The sequence below is a fragment of the Indicator indicator genome, chromosome 3 (assembly GCF_027791375.1).
Source record: "Indicator indicator isolate 239-I01 chromosome 3, UM_Iind_1.1, whole genome shotgun sequence".
Taxonomy (NCBI): Eukaryota; Metazoa; Chordata; class Aves; order Piciformes; family Indicatoridae; genus Indicator; species Indicator indicator.
This window is the reverse complement of record NC_072012.1, coordinates 1,325,782-1,344,220: the sequence shown is the minus strand read 5'-3', so window position 1 is coordinate 1,344,220 and position 18,439 is coordinate 1,325,782. Positions and strand designations below refer to the sequence as shown.

Below are 18,439 nucleotides of genomic sequence, written 5' to 3'. Positions count from 1 at the left end.
TCTGCAGTAGGAACTAGGCTAAAGTTCCCTCTCCAAACTGTAACAAGTGCAAGTCAGGTAATGAAATAGCACATAAACACACACCTTTGGGAGTCTGGGCCCTCATTGCATAGCAGTGGTTAGAAAACACCACTCAAATGTTAGGCAGAATGTTCACATTTTTAATCTTCCTTCTACTGATTTCCATTGTTCAGGTTTGGTTAAGTTCTATTATATATATATGTATATATATACAGATAGATATAGATATAGATGATATAGATATAGATATAGATATAGATGATAGAGATGATATAGTTATAGAGATGATATAGATACAGATATAGATATAGATACAGGGATAGATAGAGATACAGTTATAGATATAGATAGAGATGATATAGATATAGATATAGATGATATAGATAGATATAGAGATAAACATAGGGATAGATGTAGATGATATAGAGATAGAGATATAGAGATAGATAGAGATGATATAGATATAGATGATATAGAGATAGATGCTAGAGATAGAGATAGAGATAGGGATAGGGATAGATGATATAGAGGTAGATGATATAGAGATAGGGATAGGGATAGGGATAGGGACAGAGATAGATATATATGATATAGAGATAGATGCTAGAGATAGGGATAGAGATAGGGATAGAGATGAGAGAGAGAGAGAAAGAGATGATATAGATAGAGATGATATGATATAGAGATATAGAGATGATATATATAGAGATGATATAGAGATAGAAATAAAGATGATATAGACATAGATATAGATAGAGATGATATAGATATATAGATATAGATGATATAGATATAGAGATAGAGATGATATACAGATATAGATATAGATATAGATATAGATATAGATATAGATATAGATATAGATATAGATATAGATATAGATATAGATATAGATATAGATATAGATACCTCTGTATCTTTTCCAATGGTGATTACAAAACATTTTCCCTTGGAATAAAGATGGCTTTACTTTTCTTTTTCAGCCAGTGCCTCAATGGAACAGTGACATGTGTTGAAGCCACTACAGAAAACACAGGTAATGGACAGCCTTGTTTCACACTGCAGTAGCACAGAGAAAGCTTTTGACAGCGAATGAGTAATTTGATTTTCTCCTCATGGTGTGTTTTCATGATGAGATCCTTAACATCTTTAAAATGTTAGAAACAGAAGTGATCTTTTCTTTGTTTTGTTTTTTCTTTTTTTTTCCATTTTTCTGTAGCATAAATTGTACTACTAGCTCAGAAATGGAAAAAAAACCCAACAAAAGTACATGTGAGATGGAGGTCAATATGTTCATGTGGGAGTAGCTAAGATTAGGCTTACTATCCATGTTTAGGAAGCCTTAGGATCTCAATTTCTAGAAAGTAAATTGCAATTAATTTCTCATGATTTAGAAGAGAATTCAGTACACTGAAAATTATGCCACTTCTAAAGGCTCTGTCCACTTAAGGCATAATTACTCAGTTAAAAATGGGCTGAATATCAGATCCAGAGTGCATAGATCCAGATGCTTAATATTAAGTTTTGGTCCTTTTTTTTTTTTAAATCATTAAAACATGTATTGATTTTATATCTCTCTAAGACAAATGAAGTTATAGTATATCTATATCTATATATAATATATATCTACCTATCTCTCTCTCTATATATATATAATATATATCTAAGACAAATGAAGTTTTATTCAGATTATATTCTTATGTATGCTGTAATGTAGGCTAACTGTGCAGTAAAGTTAAGTAGCTTTGGAACTGAACCAGATAGAAACTCTTCAGTGTAAAAGAGCAGATGGTCTCATTTAACCTGCATTTTGCATTTGAAGTTCACATATGCCCTGAAGGAAAAATCTACTATGACTGCAGATTCCCTGTGCCTGGATTGCCAGCTGCGGGTGTGAATTGTGGCATCTCTTGTGCAAACCTTGCCATGAACTTCTCCTGTGTCCCCTCACCACCCTGTGCAAGTGGCTGCATTTGCCCCCCTGGGTAAGCTTTGGCAGAACAACCTGGAGCACAAGGCATATACATATTTTTCACTGTATCATTGGTTTTTTTTTTCTCCCTCTCTTTTAAAATTCCAGTGGTACCACACCCCTAATTTTGAAGCTATTGTTCTTTATATTGTTTGCAGAGATAAACATTTAAAAGGCCAACTAATGTGATAGCATTCTATGATGCCATAACTGAAGGGGTAGATTCAGGCAGACCAGTGGATGTAGTCTACCTTGACCTTAGCAAGGCCTTTGACACTGTCTCCTGTGACATCCTAGTGAGCAAGCTCAGGAAGTGTGGAAGAGCAGACAGTGAGGTGGATTAGGAACTGGTTACAAGATAGAGTTCAAAGAGTGGTGGTCAATGGTGCCAGGTCCAGCTGGAGAGCTGTAACCAGTAGAGTCCCCCAGGGATCCAGTGCTGTTCAACATCTTCAGCAATGACATTGATGAGGACACAGACAGATAGAGTCTGCTCAGCAAGTTTGATGATGACACCAAACTGGGAGGCTTGGCTGATACAGCTGAAGGCTGTGTGGCCATCCAGTGAGACTTGGACAGACTGAGAGCTGGGCACAGAGGAAGCAAATGAGGTTCAACAAGGATAAGTGCAGAGTCCTGCACCTGGGCAGGAAGAATAAACTGCAGCAGGACAGGTTGGGAGGGGATCTGTTGGAGAGCAGCCCCAAGGAGAAGGACCTGGGAGTGCTGGTGGGCAACAAGTTCTGCATGGGACAGCAATGTGCCCTGGGGGCCAAGAAGGCCAATGGGATTCTGGGGTGTATTAAGAAGAGTGTGTCCAGCAGATCCAGAGAGATTCTCCTCCCCCTCTACTCTGCCCTGCTGAGACCTCACCTGGAATATTGCATCCCTTTCTGGTTTAAGAGGGACAGGAATCTGCTGGAGAGAGTCCAAGGGAGGGCTCCAAGGATGCTGAAGGGACTGGAGCAGTGCCTGGGGAGGAGAGGCTGAGACCCCTGGGGCTTTTTAGTGTGGAAAAGAGAAGTCTTAAAGGGGATTTAATAAATGTTTATAAATATCTGAGGGCTGGGGGTCAGGAGGGAGGGGACAGGCTCTGCTCACTTGCACCCTGTGATAGGACAAGGAACAATGGATGTAAACTGCAGCACAGGAGGTTCCACCTCAACACAAGGGGGAACTTCTTTATTCTAAGGGTCAGAGAGCACTGGAAGAAGCTGCCCAGAGAGGTTGTGGAGTCTCTTTCTCTGGAGACTTTCCAGCCCCATCTGGATGCATTCCTGTGTGACCTGTGCTGGATTCTATGGTCCTGCTCTGGCAGGGGGTTGGACTTGATGATCTCTTTGGGTCCCTTCCAACTCCTGACATCCTGTGAACTCTTTGTGTCTGAGGACCCTTTCTCCAATCTTCTGGTTTGAGGCTCCATGTTACAGTGCTTCCTCAGTTGGAGTCCCTCAGTTTCTCCATCCTGAAACCATTATTCCACTATCGCATGAGCTATCCAGTTTGCTACCAGTCTGACTGGCTGGTATTTGGCACTCTCTGGTGACTCCTACCATTTGCACAGTGAAGTTGGAGTGTAGAAGCAAACATGACCAAAAAATCAGAATGGAAGCCATCTGTATTCCTTCTTACTACCCAAGTAATTATCTCATCTAGGCAGCTCATATATTTGGATTCAGTGTACAGAAACACTCTGCTGAGCTTTGCAGGAGTCAAATCAAAGTACAAAACATAAAAGCCTTTGCTGTGCAGTTTCTGTCAGGATCATCCACCAATCCCTCCATCTATTTCCCTCCCCTGATACCTGCTGTGTGCACGTTGAGATTTGAAGGATCAAATATGCTGTGCAAATTGCTGCAATTTGGCCTCAGGTATAGTGCTGCCTCTTCTCAACATTTGTTTTTGTTTCACTGTAATGTGTAGCCATTGGTCCCACCGGCAGGATATCAGCTGTGCACAGATCAGAGGTAATGAGACTGGCAGAATTCCCCTTCCAGCAATTTGTGATGCTCCTAGATGACTTAGCACTGGTGAAGAACTGATGTCAGCCACAGCTATTTAAGATTTGTTCTTGCTTAGTATTCTGTAATCCTCTACAAGCTCTGCCTCAGTTGAGGAGTTAGTTTTCAGGTCCATTAGTGTTACAGGAATAAACAAAAGTTTTTAGCATAACAATGCACAAATCTGCAAGATATAAAAACTAGTAAATTTTTACTGAACCATTACCATGATATTTGCATGAACTTAAACTAGCAGCATGGTTGTTACAGTGTGGAAAGCTGGAATGCCTCTCCCACCTTAACAATATCCAGGCTAGCTCAGTCTGGAAGCAAATGAAAGCTGTATTTACAGGCAAAGCTACAATCTAGGATGAAATGCAATGAATCTGTACAAATAGACACTATTCACAACAGTCACAAATATGTACAATCAACAGAAAACACAACAAAAGCCCCTGGCTGCCCCCCAGGGACCCTGCTTCTCCCCTGCCCCCCCTTCCCAGAGCAGGCAAAAGGGAAGAAAGCCAAGAAGCAGAGAGGTTTGTTAAACTTAGCTTGTCAAGGTCAGTGTGCAGGTGTGTGTGTTATCCAGCCAGAAGGAGACATGCAGAACAGACAGGCTGAGAGAGACTGCCCCTACCTTGTTTTGAGTACTGACTCTTAAGCATTTCCATCCCTCCAATGGAAGTACTTAGAATAATCCTTATTTTGCTTTCTTCCACCCAGTTGTGATTTCTTTACATTCTTTTACCTTTTGGCTCGAACTCTGTGAGAAAAAATTCAAGACATAGTCTTAAAACCACCACAAAGGTCGTGAAAGCTCATCTGAAAATCTGAAATATCCACTGTTCAGTGGATAGGGAGTTGGCTGGATGGTCACATCCAGAGGGTGGTGCTCAACGGCTTGAAGTCCAGCTGGAGAGCAATGGCAGTGGCGTCCCTCAGGGGTCTGTACTGGGACCTGTGCCAGTTAGTAATTTTATCAGTGCTGTATGGGCAGTGGGATGGAGGGCACCCTCAGCAGCTGTGCAGATGGCACCAATCTGTTTGGTGTTGACAGCACACTCATGGCTTGCTCCTCTGTCCAATATCTTCCCAGATGCTGTGACTATAATTCAAGCAGCTCTTGGCCTGGAGAGGGCTAAGAGGCCTCTCTCCTCTTGTGCCCAGTTTGCTGTCTGGAGCTTTTCCTTGGCTCCGAGAGGGCTAGGGGGCCTCTCCCTCTCTTGTGTGCCAGGCTGTAGCCTTTATGAGGCTCTTCTGGGATTCAGTTCTCCGAGCTTTTGCCCTTTCTGCCTTGGTCCAGGTGCAAGGCCCAGGTGTAGTTGGCCTGCTAGGGCTGGATCTTCAGCTACTACTCCAGCAGCATTTGGCTTGTGTTGCTTTCTGGCTCTTGTTGCTGTCTGGGTGAGCAGAAGGCCAATTGCTACCTCCTCATCTGGTTTAACTACTGTCCCAAGACAATGCCCTTTGGTAGCAAAGAAACCTGAGAGCTGAACCTACAGGATGGGGTATACCCAAACATGGCCAGGGGCACAGACAGCTCACAGGTGTGTTACAAGGTTCATTACACATGTTACATGTTTATCTGGACCACCTGGACCCCAGGAAGTGTCCAGCTTTGCACATTCACCTGTGCTTAACTCATTGTTTGGGTTAGGGCTCGTTTTGGGGTTTGACCCTTCAGAACAAGGGGTGAACCTTGTAGAGTAGGGTTATCAGTTGGATGTGGTGATCCTAAGGGATCTTCAGCCCAACCTAAATGTTTCTGTGATTCTGTAGTCGCAAAGGTGCACTGAAAGTCAGCCTGTCTCTGAGCTGGGGATATAAGAGGATAAGTTGTATTAGAGAAGTACAGAACAGTAGCATGGAAATGGACCTCGTGGAGCTAAGTTATTCTGCCCTTAGGCAGCATCAACAAAACCTATGCTATTCTTGGCAGATGCTGAAATTCCATTGACAGAGATTCTAAATGGCCTTCCCAAGCCATCCATTCTAGTGCTTTTCTATCTTCTTTGGTTTTTTTTGAACACTTGAATCACTTAAACCAATTAATTTTTAATGAACAGGAATTATGGGAAGAGAGAAACTATTCTCTGTATTCCTTTGAGCTTCAACTTCAAGTGAAGCAATCTCAAGATCATACCTTGAAAACACTTCTTGGGTTCTCTCAGCTATGTGTTGCAAGAGAAGGAATTGGTGATCTAAGATCAGTACTGGGAGTGGCACTCATTTTTTAATTCTCTTTTTTATTAATGTTGTTAAGCAGATGGAAATGAGAAAATAGCAATAAGTGGTTAACCACATCTCTGGGTCACTTTTTCATCAAATTAGATTTGCTGCTTTTTGTATTAAATGCTGCTACTTTGTCTTAACCTTGTTAGTTACTTCCACTTGCCCAGGGTAGCCAGGTAACCTCCACCACCACCACCCTTCCTAAAGGGTATTTTTTGTCCTGCTAACTCTGCAACAGCTGCCACAGCCCAGCTCACTGTGCTCTGAAGAGGATGGTGGCTGCTTTGTGAAGAAGAGCAGGCACATCAGTCCACCTGCAGCCCTGGGACAGGAGGATGAGGGAGCAGCTAAGAGGGAAGGGCAGCCTGGCAGCAGCCTCAGCAGCATGCATAACACACTGATGCTCTGCAGTTTGCAGGGAGGGGTTACCCACACTGCTTCCACTCTTGCATAGGAGCTGCTGCCCCACACCAACACACCCCTTTCCAGGTAGAAGGAGAGTTGTGCATAGTGAGGATCATTTGATTCAGACTGCTGCTGAAGCAGCTGTCCTTGGCTAGATGGAAGATGAGTTACCCTTGGCAGGGCTTAGACAATGCACCACACATTCAGTTACAGTGATCTTCTTGTCAATATTCACATTCATCTTAATTATTTTCTTTTGAAGGATGGCTGAACACAGAGGGAAATGTTATATTCCTGACAGTTGTCCATGCACCTGGAAAGACAGGGAATTTCTGTCGGGGGAAGTGATAGCTACAGCATGTTACACCTGGTGAGTGACCTGCATTTTGTATACTTCCAAATCATCTGGGTCTAGCCACAAACTAAGAGTGATAGAAAAAACATGAGCAGTGTGTGTAACATAAGGTGAGGGAGGTGATTCTTCCTCTCTACTCCACTCTGGTGAGACCCCACCTGGTGCACTGTGTCCACTGTGTTCAAGTTCTGGAGCCTCTGTTGCAAGAAGGATCTGGAGGTGCTGAAAGGTGTCCAGAGAAGGGCCATGAGGATGAGCAGAGGGCTGGAGCTGCTCTGCTGTGGAGACAGACTGAGAGAGTTGGGGATGTTCATTCTGGAGAGGAGAAGGCTCCAGGAAGACCTTCTTGTGGCCTTGCAGTATCTGAAGGGGGCTACAAGAAGGCTGGGGAGGGACTTTTTAGGGTGTCAGAGAGTGATAGGACTGGGGAGAATAATGGAGCAAAACTAGAAATGGGTAGATTCAGATTGGATGTTAGGAAGAAGTTCTTCCCCATGAGGGTGGTGAGACACTGGCACAGGTTGCCCAGAGAAGTAGTGGAAGTCTCATCCTTGGAGGTTTTTATGGCCAGGCTGGATGTGGCTGTGAGCAACCTGCTGTAGTGTGAGGTGTCCCTGCCCATGGCAGGGGGGTTGGAACTGGATGATCCTTCAGATGCCTTCCAACTCTGATGATTCTATGATTAAAAAAAAATATCTGTGCTTATTTATAGATACTTACAGGATGTAACTTTTATTAGGCTCACTCAATAGACTTAGAAGTGTATGCAGACTTTTGGGTAAGTACTTCTCTAGGTCTGTAAAGGAAGCACAAGATACCCAAGTTAAAAAGCAGTCAAGAACATAGGGTTGATTCTGAAATCTCTGCAGGAGAAGGCATTTGGCATTTTGGAGAATAGAGTATCATGAAAAACAACCAATGAGGAAAAAAATAAAAAAGAACCTAATTATAAGACAGTGGTAAAGAGTCTGCCTTTGGGAACTGCACTGTCTTCAGTGTGAGTTACCACTCAACACAAGCATTGTATAGGAAGATGATGGATAATAAAAAGAAAAGAAAAAGAAATAAAAAGCATTAGAATTGGAAAATGAACTAGCACCCACAACCTTTTTTAAGGAACCTTAACTGATTCTACTGATGCAAAGCAGTTTTTCATCCATTATAATTTGCTAGAGAAAATATCTATCTTCAGGGAAGTCTACATTTAATAACCATTAAGAAAAAACTTTGGCATGGTGGTTTTTAACCACTTAAAAATTTGAGTGACAAATCAGCTGAGTTTATGTAGGCACACAAAGAAAACTATAGGTTGTCAGTACTACCTTCATGAAAATTTATGTATGTCACTGCGTGTAGGTGAAAGGAAAAGTAATCCCTAAAATATCAGCATTTTATTTCTTAAACTCATTTGGTGTTTGTCTGATACCCTGGAATCCTACAGGTAGCAACTGGAGGTCTTTTGCATCAAATATGTATAGATTTTAATAAAAATCTCTTGAGAAAAAAATACAATATCGATGTCTTATGAATAATTGTATTGTGGCATGATGTCTACTGGAGGGAGTATGGAAATATTTTGCTTAAGACATCAACACTGTAAGATTTTTGGTGCCATGGTTTAGATAGTCATGAGGTTTAGGGTGACAGGTTGGACTCGATGATCTTTGAGGTCTCTTCCAGCCTTCTTGATTCTATGATTTTTATTGCACATATGCACTGATAGCAAAATGCTTAACGCTTTTCCACCATGGAATCACCAACAGCCTCAGAAACAGCCCACGGTAGAGCTCTGTGTTTTAAAGTCTGAGGTTTTCTACCTCTCATGAATGCCTGTATGACTTGAAATGAAGAAGCCAGATTGATTGTTGATTTTCCCTGCAGTGTCTGCCGGAGAGGGATATTCAATTGCACCAGTTACCCCTGTCCTGCTGTCTGCACTATTTATGGAGACCGGCACTACTACACCTTTGATGGACTGGAATATGATTATGTCAGTGACTGCCAAGCTTACCTGCTGAAGGTAAGAGGACTGCCCATACATTTTCATGTCTTCAAGTGAAAATTTCCATGAGAGAGCAAGTGTTTGGCTGCTCTGTAGAAACAAACATTCAGCAAAGAGCTTGTGGTAGGCTTGGTAATCACAGCCCCTCCCCCAACAGGAATCTGGAGAATTACCCCCAAAATAAACCATCAGACTAGCTCAGAAGGTTTTGGAAGGAAATGAAGCTCTAGTTACAAGCAGACTAGAATCTGGAAATATGAAATGCAATGAATGTGTACAATATGTATATTTACAATTTATAAAAAACAGAGAAACCCCCCTCTGGACTAAGCCAGGGGGGCTGCAAATAGCTCCCCCTTTTCCACCCACCCCCTGTGCAAGGGAAAGAGAGAGAAAAGAGAAAACAGAAAGTGCAGCTGTTAGTACTTAGCCACAGCAAAGAACACAGCCAAGGCCAGCAAACCAAGCAGAAGCCATCAGCTACTATCAGGCAGAGAAAAGAGCTGAGAAAAGAGACAAACTAGTTTATTCAACTAACTTTATGCCAATTATCAGACCAATTGGATTATTTAGACCTTATCATTATTTTCCTTTTACATCCAATGGTAATATATTTAAGTGTCTACTGTTCTCTATGGGATTTTCCTAGGCATCAGCCTAAAACTGCCACAGTGGTGCAGAACTGATGTTTGAAAGGAAGAATCTGTAAATGATATTTTGTGCTCAGCCATTTGAAAAATGGTACATTGGTGTCTCTTTGTTTATCTATGTGGCCCAGAGGAAAATAGGAAACAACCTTTCCTGTTCTGCCTTAGCCATGCTTTTGTCATGACAGGCAAAGAACAACATGATGGAAGCTGGTCTAGAACTAGGTATAATCTACAAATGTGTTTAATAAGTATCTGTAAATTGTGCTTGGCATAGGGTTAGTGATGACCAGGACCTTGTAAGGCTGGATGAGGCCCTGGGCAGCCTGATCTAGTTGGGGATGTCCCTGCTGACTGTGGGGAGGTCAGACTGGATGAGCTTTGGAGGTCCCTTCCAGCCTCGACCATTCTGTGATTCTATGATTCTATGACCTCTGAGGCTGCTTGGAATTGTTCTTGAATGTGGTCTGCATCAGATCTGGAGTGTATGTGTACACCAATATCAAACACAAGGATTTCATAATTCAGCAATGAAATCATCCATTGGGATTGTCTGGCAGTTACATGTTACTGTTCCTCATAGCACACATTTACTGTACATTGCTATCCTTCTTTTTTTTGCTGAAAGATACCAGAAATGATACTTAGACATATATTTTACTACTAACAACACTATTGGTTATTGTTGATTGTTGCTATTACTAGGTCTAAGAGTCTGTCTCCTGAACTACAGTAATGTGTTTAGAGGAAGAAGATTCATTTTCTGCCATCCTTGACTGTCTAATCTTAAGAAAAACTTTTATAGGGTTTTCAAAGCTGTGAAATTAAAGAGATTGGTCCCAGATACTTTCTTTGCCCCCCCCCCCCAAAAAAAAAAAAAAAAAAAAAATAAAAAAGAGAGAGAGAGAGGTTTGGTAAAGATAAGAAGAATACATTATAGCAAAGTCATGCCAGGTATCATATTGTGTCATAAAAGAGCTTTTACTCTTAGAAATATATGAACCTTTGCACAAATCTTCCTCCTTTAAGACGCAAAAAATAGGGGTTAAGATGCAAAAAAAATAGGGGTTACTTTACCTGTCTATGAGGTGGAAAGGTGGGTTTTCACTTCTTAACTCTTTTGCCAGCCAGTCAGAGAGATTCATAGATGCATAGAATGATTTAGATTGGAGGGGACCTTGATGATCATCTAGTTCCAAGCCCTCTGCTGTGCGCAGGGTTACATTCCACTAGCCCAGGTTGCTCAAGGCCTCATCCAACCTGGCCCTGAATACATCCAGGGAGGGAGCGTCCATAATCTCCCTGGGCAACCTGTTCCAGTGTCTCACCTCCCTCACTGTAAAGAATTTCTTCCTAATCTCCACTGTAAATCTCCACTCCTCAAGCTTCAATCCATTCCTTCTCGTCCTATCACTACAAGCCCTTGTAAATTGTCCCTTCCTGGCATTCTTGTAGGTCCCCTTCAGGTACTGGAAGTCTGCTACAAGGTCTCCCCAGGGTTGTCTTTTCTCCAGGCTGAACAGCCCCCTCTCTCAGCCTGTCACCACAGGAGAGGGTCTCCAGCCCTCCAATCATTTCATGGCCCTCCTCTGGGCCAGCAGTTTGATGTCTCTCTCATGCTGGGAGCACCAGACACAGTATTCCAGGCAGAGTCTTATGGGAGCATTAGAGGGGTGTCAGAATCACCTCCCTTGTCCTGCTGGTTACATTCCTTTGATGCAGCCCAGGATATGGTTGGCCTTCTGTGCTGCAAGTGCACATTGCCAGCTCATGTTGAGTTTGCCTTACTGTGTAGAACAAATCCTTGCTGCTTGTCCAACCTTCAGTATGAGAGTGGAACATTTTGCTTTTGCAAAAATTGTCACCTGTCACTCCACTGTGTAAGAAATTACCTGTCTGGAAGCAAACCATGAGGAGCATTTGAAGGTCAAGAATGAAGTTGGCAGCCACAGAATTAAAGCATGTGGCACCCTGCCAAAAGCCTTTCTCCAGGCTGAACATGATGGCACAAATGACAAAAATGTTGCCTACGTAGATCTGCTCTTCAGATTTTTTTTAGCTCTTCAAACTATTTTTTTTTCCTCCCCAAACTTAGCTAATGTGAGAAAGTATGGCCTAATTTGTCCATAATTTTCCTTTCCCCTTCAGTATATGGAAATTTGTCATTGTTTATTTAAAGACTGTTTATTGCAAATTAGGGGCTGCAGAATTGTGTCTGGGACAGATGATGTATCTCTGGGATCTTTTTTGACTGTGAAATGTTTGGAGAAGTTTTAGGAGGAAAAGAAACAAAGGATAGGATTATGACACAATGCACAAAGGCTTTGAGGGAACTATACCACACAACTGATAAACTATGTGGTGTGCAATCCTGGAGTCAGAGGAATGGAAGATGGCAACATTGAGGTTGGGAAAGACCCTCAGTATCACCAAGTCCAACCCAGAACCCTACCCTACAAGACTCACCCCTAAACCATAGCCCCAAGCACCACATCCAAACCACCTTGAAACACATCCAGGCTTGGGGACTCCACCACTTCCCTGGGCAGCACACTCCAATGCCTGGCCACTCTCTCCATGAATATTTTTTTCCTACTGTCCAGTCTAAACCTACCCAGTGGCAGCTTGAGGCCATTCCCTCTTGTTCTATCACTAATTCCCTGTGAGAAGAGACCAGCACCAACCTCTCCACAAGGTCCTTTCTGGTAGTTGTAGAGATCCAGGTGGTCTCCCCTTAGTTGCTTTCCATCAGATTTATTCTCCAGGCCCTTCCCCAGCTTTGTTGCCCCCTTCTGCACTGGCTCCAGCACCTCCACATCTCTCTTGGATTCAGGTGCCCAAAACTGGACACAATACTCAAGATGTGGCCTCACCAGAGCTGAGTACAAGCGGACAATCCTCTCCCTACTCCTGCTGGACACAGCATTGCTGATCCCAGCCAGGATACCAGATATAACCAGATATTTTAAAAGGACTCCATGGCTGCATTTGACAGGAAGAGACTGGTATGTCTGATTTCCATATGAAGGAAATTAGTAGTAATTATAGCAAAGAGAAACTACAGTGAAGGAAAAGTTGAAACCTTTTTCTTTCTAAAAGAAATTAACACTTGATGAATCTTCTGAGTTATTTCATGAAGACAATAAACATATGGATGATCTAGCCATTAAGTGTGCCTTTTAGCTTAAAGACTATAATGAAATGTAAATTTTTAGACTGTGAGACTGTGATACTCCTAGAGCAGAGGTTTTGCCTCAAGCTGTCACTGGGTAGGTTCAGACTGGACATTAGGAAACACTTTTCCACAGCAAGAGTGGTCAGGGATTGGAATGTGCTGCCCAGGGAGGTGGTGGAGTCCCCAACCCTGGTTGTGTTTCAAGGTGGTTTGGATGTGGTGCTTGGGGCTATGGTTTAGGGGTGAGCCTTGTAGAGTAGGGTTCTGGGTTGGACTTAGTGATGCTGAGGGTCTTTTCCAACCTGAATGTTTCTGTGATTCTGTTTCCATGGCTACATCTTCAAAGTCATCCTCCCCTACATTGTGGCCATGTGCAGTGACCTTTTTCCACTTATGTGTCAGAGCAATAGATCAAGTCTCCCTTTTCTCAGAAGGTATGCAAGAGAAGGTATGCAAGAGAGCCTGTTGTCCAACTAAACAAGCCAACTAGAAGGTGGGAAAGCATATGTAGCTTCAAAAGTTTAAATTGAAAAAGACTAAAACTGAAGCAGCTGCAGTGGTTGCAATATTGCACATGCAACATAGTAATACTTTTGTCCTTTCCCTTTTACTGATCTTTTTTCCTGTGTAGAGGTGGACTCCTTTGTCTCTGCTATCTTACATGCTTTAAAGATTTTGTAGCTGTTCAATAAGGGAAATGATAACTGCAATACCTTTGTTGGCATACTAGTTCTTCCCAGCTGTAGAACTGAGTCCAGGAATTATGATCTGAATCCCACATCCTGAATGGCATGATGATGTTCTGTTCACCCTCCTCATTACCAGCCTTCACTGTTTGATTTGGCTGCTAGCCTCCCTGAAGGTGATCTGCTTGAACAGCTCTTGAATTTGCCACTGTACTGCTCTGTCCTAAACAAAGAAGTCATCCTTATCTTTGTCTGTCTTTTTAATAAGGAGCTTTTGTCCTCTTATGGGAGAAAATAAAGTATCAACTTTCAGTGGATTATGAAACTTTAAACTTTGTTTTCAACATCAGTATCATCTGTCAGGCCTCTTTGTTTAAAGTGACAGTAGGGGTATGAAAAAGCCCTTTCTGACTGGTTCAATAGGTACATCCACCAGTCAGAAAAAGACCATAAAGGTCACAGGATCACAGGATGTTGTTAGGGGTTGGAAGGGACCTCTGGAGATCATCAAATCCAACCCCAGTGCCAGAGCAGGACCATAGAATCCAGCACAGGTCACACAGGAATGTATCCAGACAGGGCTTGAAAGTCCCCAGAGAAGGAGACTCCACAACCTCTCTGGGCAGCCTGTCCAGTGCTCTGTCACCCTCACAGTGAAGTGGCCATTTTAAAGTCACCTTTTAAATATTTTGAAGGCTCTTTTAAAGCCAAAGCTATCATCAGATTTCACATGTCAGAGGATTATGGAAGCAACAGCTCGGGATCTGATTAAATAATTGAAGGGTGATGCCAATTAGAAGCACAAATCACAGAATCACAGAATCAATAAAGTTGGAAAAGACCTCAAGGATCATCAAAGTCCAACCTGTCACCCAAGACCTCATGACTGCTAAACCTGAGAGCCCATTTTTTTAAGGCAGAGACTCATTTATCAAAATGTGTGATTGGTGACTCAGTTCTCCAGTTTCCCAAGTGATTATCCCATTGTGGAGCAGTTCCCAGTGTTAGGTACTCAGCTTGCCCTGGGGAATACGGCAAGGGAACTCTTCTCTTGCTGTGTTCTTACCCCTTTGTTTGTAGCTTGAGGCAATTCCAAAGCTTCTGGTTTATGATGCTTTTACCAGAGTGTTTAGTACAGGAGTTGGGTGATGTACTGATGAGACTTTTCACCAGTTACTTGCTGATATATTCATCTTGATTGGTAAATCTGTTCATGGTGAGTGGGCATAAGCTGGAGCCATCACACACAAACCCCAATGCTTCAGTTACTCCTTTGTCACATCTGAGGAGGCAGAAGGAGCCTTTGTCCAATTTCCCCTTACTGAATATCTGTAATTTTGGTGTTGGCTTTTGCTTTGGTTGGTTGGTTGGTTTGGCGTTTTTTGTGTGCAGCTTTTTTCAACATCATTTGTGCCAGGTAGTCAGTCTGTAGATTCTTAAAGATGGCAAAACTATAGAATGAAAAATTATTTTACACTGTCCCTCTTGTCACCTCTTCATAAAACGAATGTGTTCTGCTTCTGCTACTTCTTCTTCTTTCTTCTTCTTTCTTCTTCCTTCTTCTTCTTCCTTCTTCTTCTTCCTTCTTCCTTCTTCCTTCTTCCTTCTTCCTTCTTCCTTCTTCCTTCTTCCTTCTTCCTTCTTCCATCTTTCTTCTTCTTCCTTCTTCCTTCTTCCATCTTTCTTCTTCTTCCTTCTTCCTTCTTCCATCTTCCATCTTCCTTCTTCCTTCTTCCTTCTTCCTTCTTCCTTCTTCCTCCTTCCTCCTTCCTCCTTCCTCCTTCCTCCTTCCTCCTTCCTCCTTCCTCCTTCTTCCTTCTTCCTTCTTGATCCTCCTTCTTCCTCCTTCTTCCTCCTTCCTCCTCCTTCTTCCTTCTCCTTTCTTCTTTCCTGGCAGGCATCACGCAGGTCTTTTCTACCTTTTTTTAGTCACAGTTCTGTGGGTATGTGTACACAGGTGTTGAATCTTCCTGTGTATTCCTCCTGTGCTTACAGGGGTCTGGTGGGGGTGGGGGGAGGCCTCTGCCTCCTCCTTCCCCTTTCACCTGTCCATACACTCACTACCCACCAGGGGCTTATCATGCCAGGTGGTGAATCCATTGCATAGTCCAGAAGCCTTTTCACCATCCCCCTTGCCAGGGTAGCTGATGGGTAGAGATGCTCTTGTCTGTGCACATTCCAGAGAGTCAGTACCAGTGGAGTCCTCCCATTACACATTTATGCCTTCTGGGGCAGCTGCAGTCTAGTGAGCAGATCTTAGCCTTTGCTGGGGCATACCTCAGGTCTTGATACAATCACAGAGTGATCTGCATCCAGACAGGATTCCCACAAGTCCACCTAAACCACCTGTGAAATAATGTATAGCAAGAGTATCTGTGTAGAAATAATGATGTTTTTCATAACAATTTGCCTGCAAATTTGCCTTAAAAAAAAAAAGAAGAGGGAGAGACAACCTTTCAGTGAAAACAGGATTTCCTGGGAAGGGTTTGCCCTGCTCTAGTGGCAAATAACACCATCAGTTTGCTTTTCATTAGTCCCATGATTTCAGAGGAAATCTTTCTGGATGGCTTCTTTTTATTTCTGGGTCTCTGGAAGCCCTGTAAGGGTCAGTAGTGAGCTCCCTGCAGAGACATCCCTTTCCATCCTTGTCTTCAGCTGGGAAGTGCAATGTTCAGATAATTTTGGCTTCTACCTGCTTTTTCCACTGTTTTCTGTGAGCAAAAGATTTGATTACAGCTGGCAGTGGATTTATGCTCTGTTTGCATTTTCTCCAAATCAATGATTTCAGACTCAATTACCTCTCCATACCTTTCTGTCTCCACTACATGATTCTCCAGACCATTGAATTATGCAGTCAGTGAATTGCTTTTTATTCTACAACAAAGGAAAGATTTCTTTCAATTTCAGGAGATTAGTGTGGAGGGATTCCAGGAAGGGTTTGAGGGAAAGTTTCTTACTATGTGAATGGCAATCTGGAGGTGGTGTGTATCTGGTGTGACCCAGAATTTGGATCCTCATTCTAAGGACCTTGCCATTCAATGACCACACATCTTGAAGAAAGAGGCCTTTCATGCTTGAATTGCTGATTTGGGGTTAATGCTCAGCAGCCAACAGCCTTTTGGCAATACCAGCTCTGAGATGTTATAATCTGATGGCACTGTAAGAATGACTGCCTAAGTAGAATTGCCTCTGGAAGGTACACCTTTGTAGACAATTGATCATAGAATCATAGAATCAGTCAGGGTTGGAGAGGACCACAAGGATCATCCAGTTCCAACCCCCCTGCCATGGCCAGGGACACCTCACACTACAGCAGGTTGGCCAGAGCCTCATCCAGCCTGGCCTTAAACACCTCCAGGGATGGGGCCTCAACCACCTCCCTGGACAACCCATTCCAGGCTCTCACCACTCTCATGGGGAAGAACTTCTTCCTCATGTCCAGTCTGAATCTCCCCACTTCCAGCTTTATTCCATTCCCCCCAGTCCTGTCACTCCCTGAGATCCTAAAAAGTCCCTCTCCAGCTTTCTTGTAGCCCTCTTCAGATACTGGAAGGCCACAAGAAGGTATCCTGGGAGCCTTCTCTTCTCCAGACTGAACAGCCCCAACTCTCTCAGTCTGTCCTCATAACAGAGGTGCTCCAGCCCTCTGCTCATCCTCGTGGCCCTTCTCTGGACACCTTCCAGCATGTCCAGATCCCTCTTGTAATAGAGGCTCCAGAAATGGATGCAGTACTCCAGGTGTGGTCTCAGCAGAGCTGAGCAGAGGGGGAGAATCACCTCCCTGGCCCTGCTGGCCACACTTCTCTTGCTGCAGCCCAGGCTCTGCTTGGCTTTCTGGGCTGCAAGTGCTCACTGCTGGCTCCTGTTGAGCTTCTCATCCACCAGCACCCCCAAGTCCCTCTCCTCAGGGCTGCTCTCCAGCCAGTCCCTGCCCAGCCTGGATTTGTGCTTGGGATTGCCTCAACCCAGCTGCAGGACCTTGCACTTGGTCTTGTTGAACCTCCTGAGGTTGGCTTGTGCCCAGCTCTCCAGCCTGTCCAGGTCCCTCTGGATGGATCCCTTCCCTCCAGCCTGTCTGCTGCACCACACAGCTTGGTGTCATCAGCAAACCTGCTGAGGGTGCACTCAATGCCTCTGTCCATGGCACCAACAAAGATGTTGAACAAGACTGGTCCCAGGACTGATCCCTGAGGGACTCCACTTGTCACTGGCCTTCACTGGGACATGGAGCCATTGACAGCCACTCTTTGGGTGCACCCTTTTGGGACATCACTTTTAAAGAAAAAGGAATGAGTTATTGTGGATGCATTAGGAGACATCTAAAAGTCATTTGAAGGTGCATTAGTAGCTGGAGTGATGTCACTCCTGTTGCATTTGCATCAACGAATCTGCTCATTGATGTTGCTCTACTCCACATCTGCTCAGCTGTGCTACAGTGCTAGAAATGTGTCATGAAGCAGAGATGTAGGTCAAGCTTCTTTGCCATATTTTAAGTGTAAATAAGCCCAGAAACTACATCTCTGTAGAAGAGAAAAAGAGAATGTTTATGCAAGTGTTTGTGCATGAGCAATGTTTTCTTCTTTAAATACTTACATAGCTTCAGTGTAAAAACAAGCACTGCAGCTATTCCTTTTCCCTCTCCTGTTAAGAGGATCAGTATCTTCTCTGTGATAATGCTTCCCAACTTTCACCAGGATTTTTTTCCAAACTCAGGCAGTGTGTGTCAGTGCCATCTGCTGACTTCAAGCAATATTGCTCCAGTGTTTGAATAGCTATGGGGAAAAGCCTTACACTATCACAGTAGATTAGAGGTAGGAAGGGACCTCCAAAGATCATCCAGTCCAACCCCCCTGCCAGAGCAGGATCACCCAGGGGAGTCCACACAGGAATGCATCCAGGTCGGGTTTAAAGGTGTCCAGAGAAGGAGACTCCACAACCTCT

The 18,439-nt window shown here is 43.5% G+C and overlaps 1 protein-coding gene across 1 annotated transcript in view; it reads left to right on the top strand.

Annotated features, from left to right (window-relative positions):
- The window catches only part of OTOGL (otogelin like), a 180,405-nt gene that overhangs the window by 73,026 nt on the left and 88,940 nt on the right, over positions 1-18,439 (top strand). Inside the window, exons 20-23 of the mRNA XM_054399714.1 lie at positions 1,005-1,057; positions 1,844-2,006; positions 6,896-7,003; positions 8,870-9,008. Of these exons, the coding sequence (XP_054255689.1) occupies positions 1,005-1,057; positions 1,844-2,006; positions 6,896-7,003; positions 8,870-9,008 (463 nt within the window). The remainder of the gene's footprint in view (positions 1-1,004; positions 1,058-1,843; positions 2,007-6,895; positions 7,004-8,869; positions 9,009-18,439) is intronic.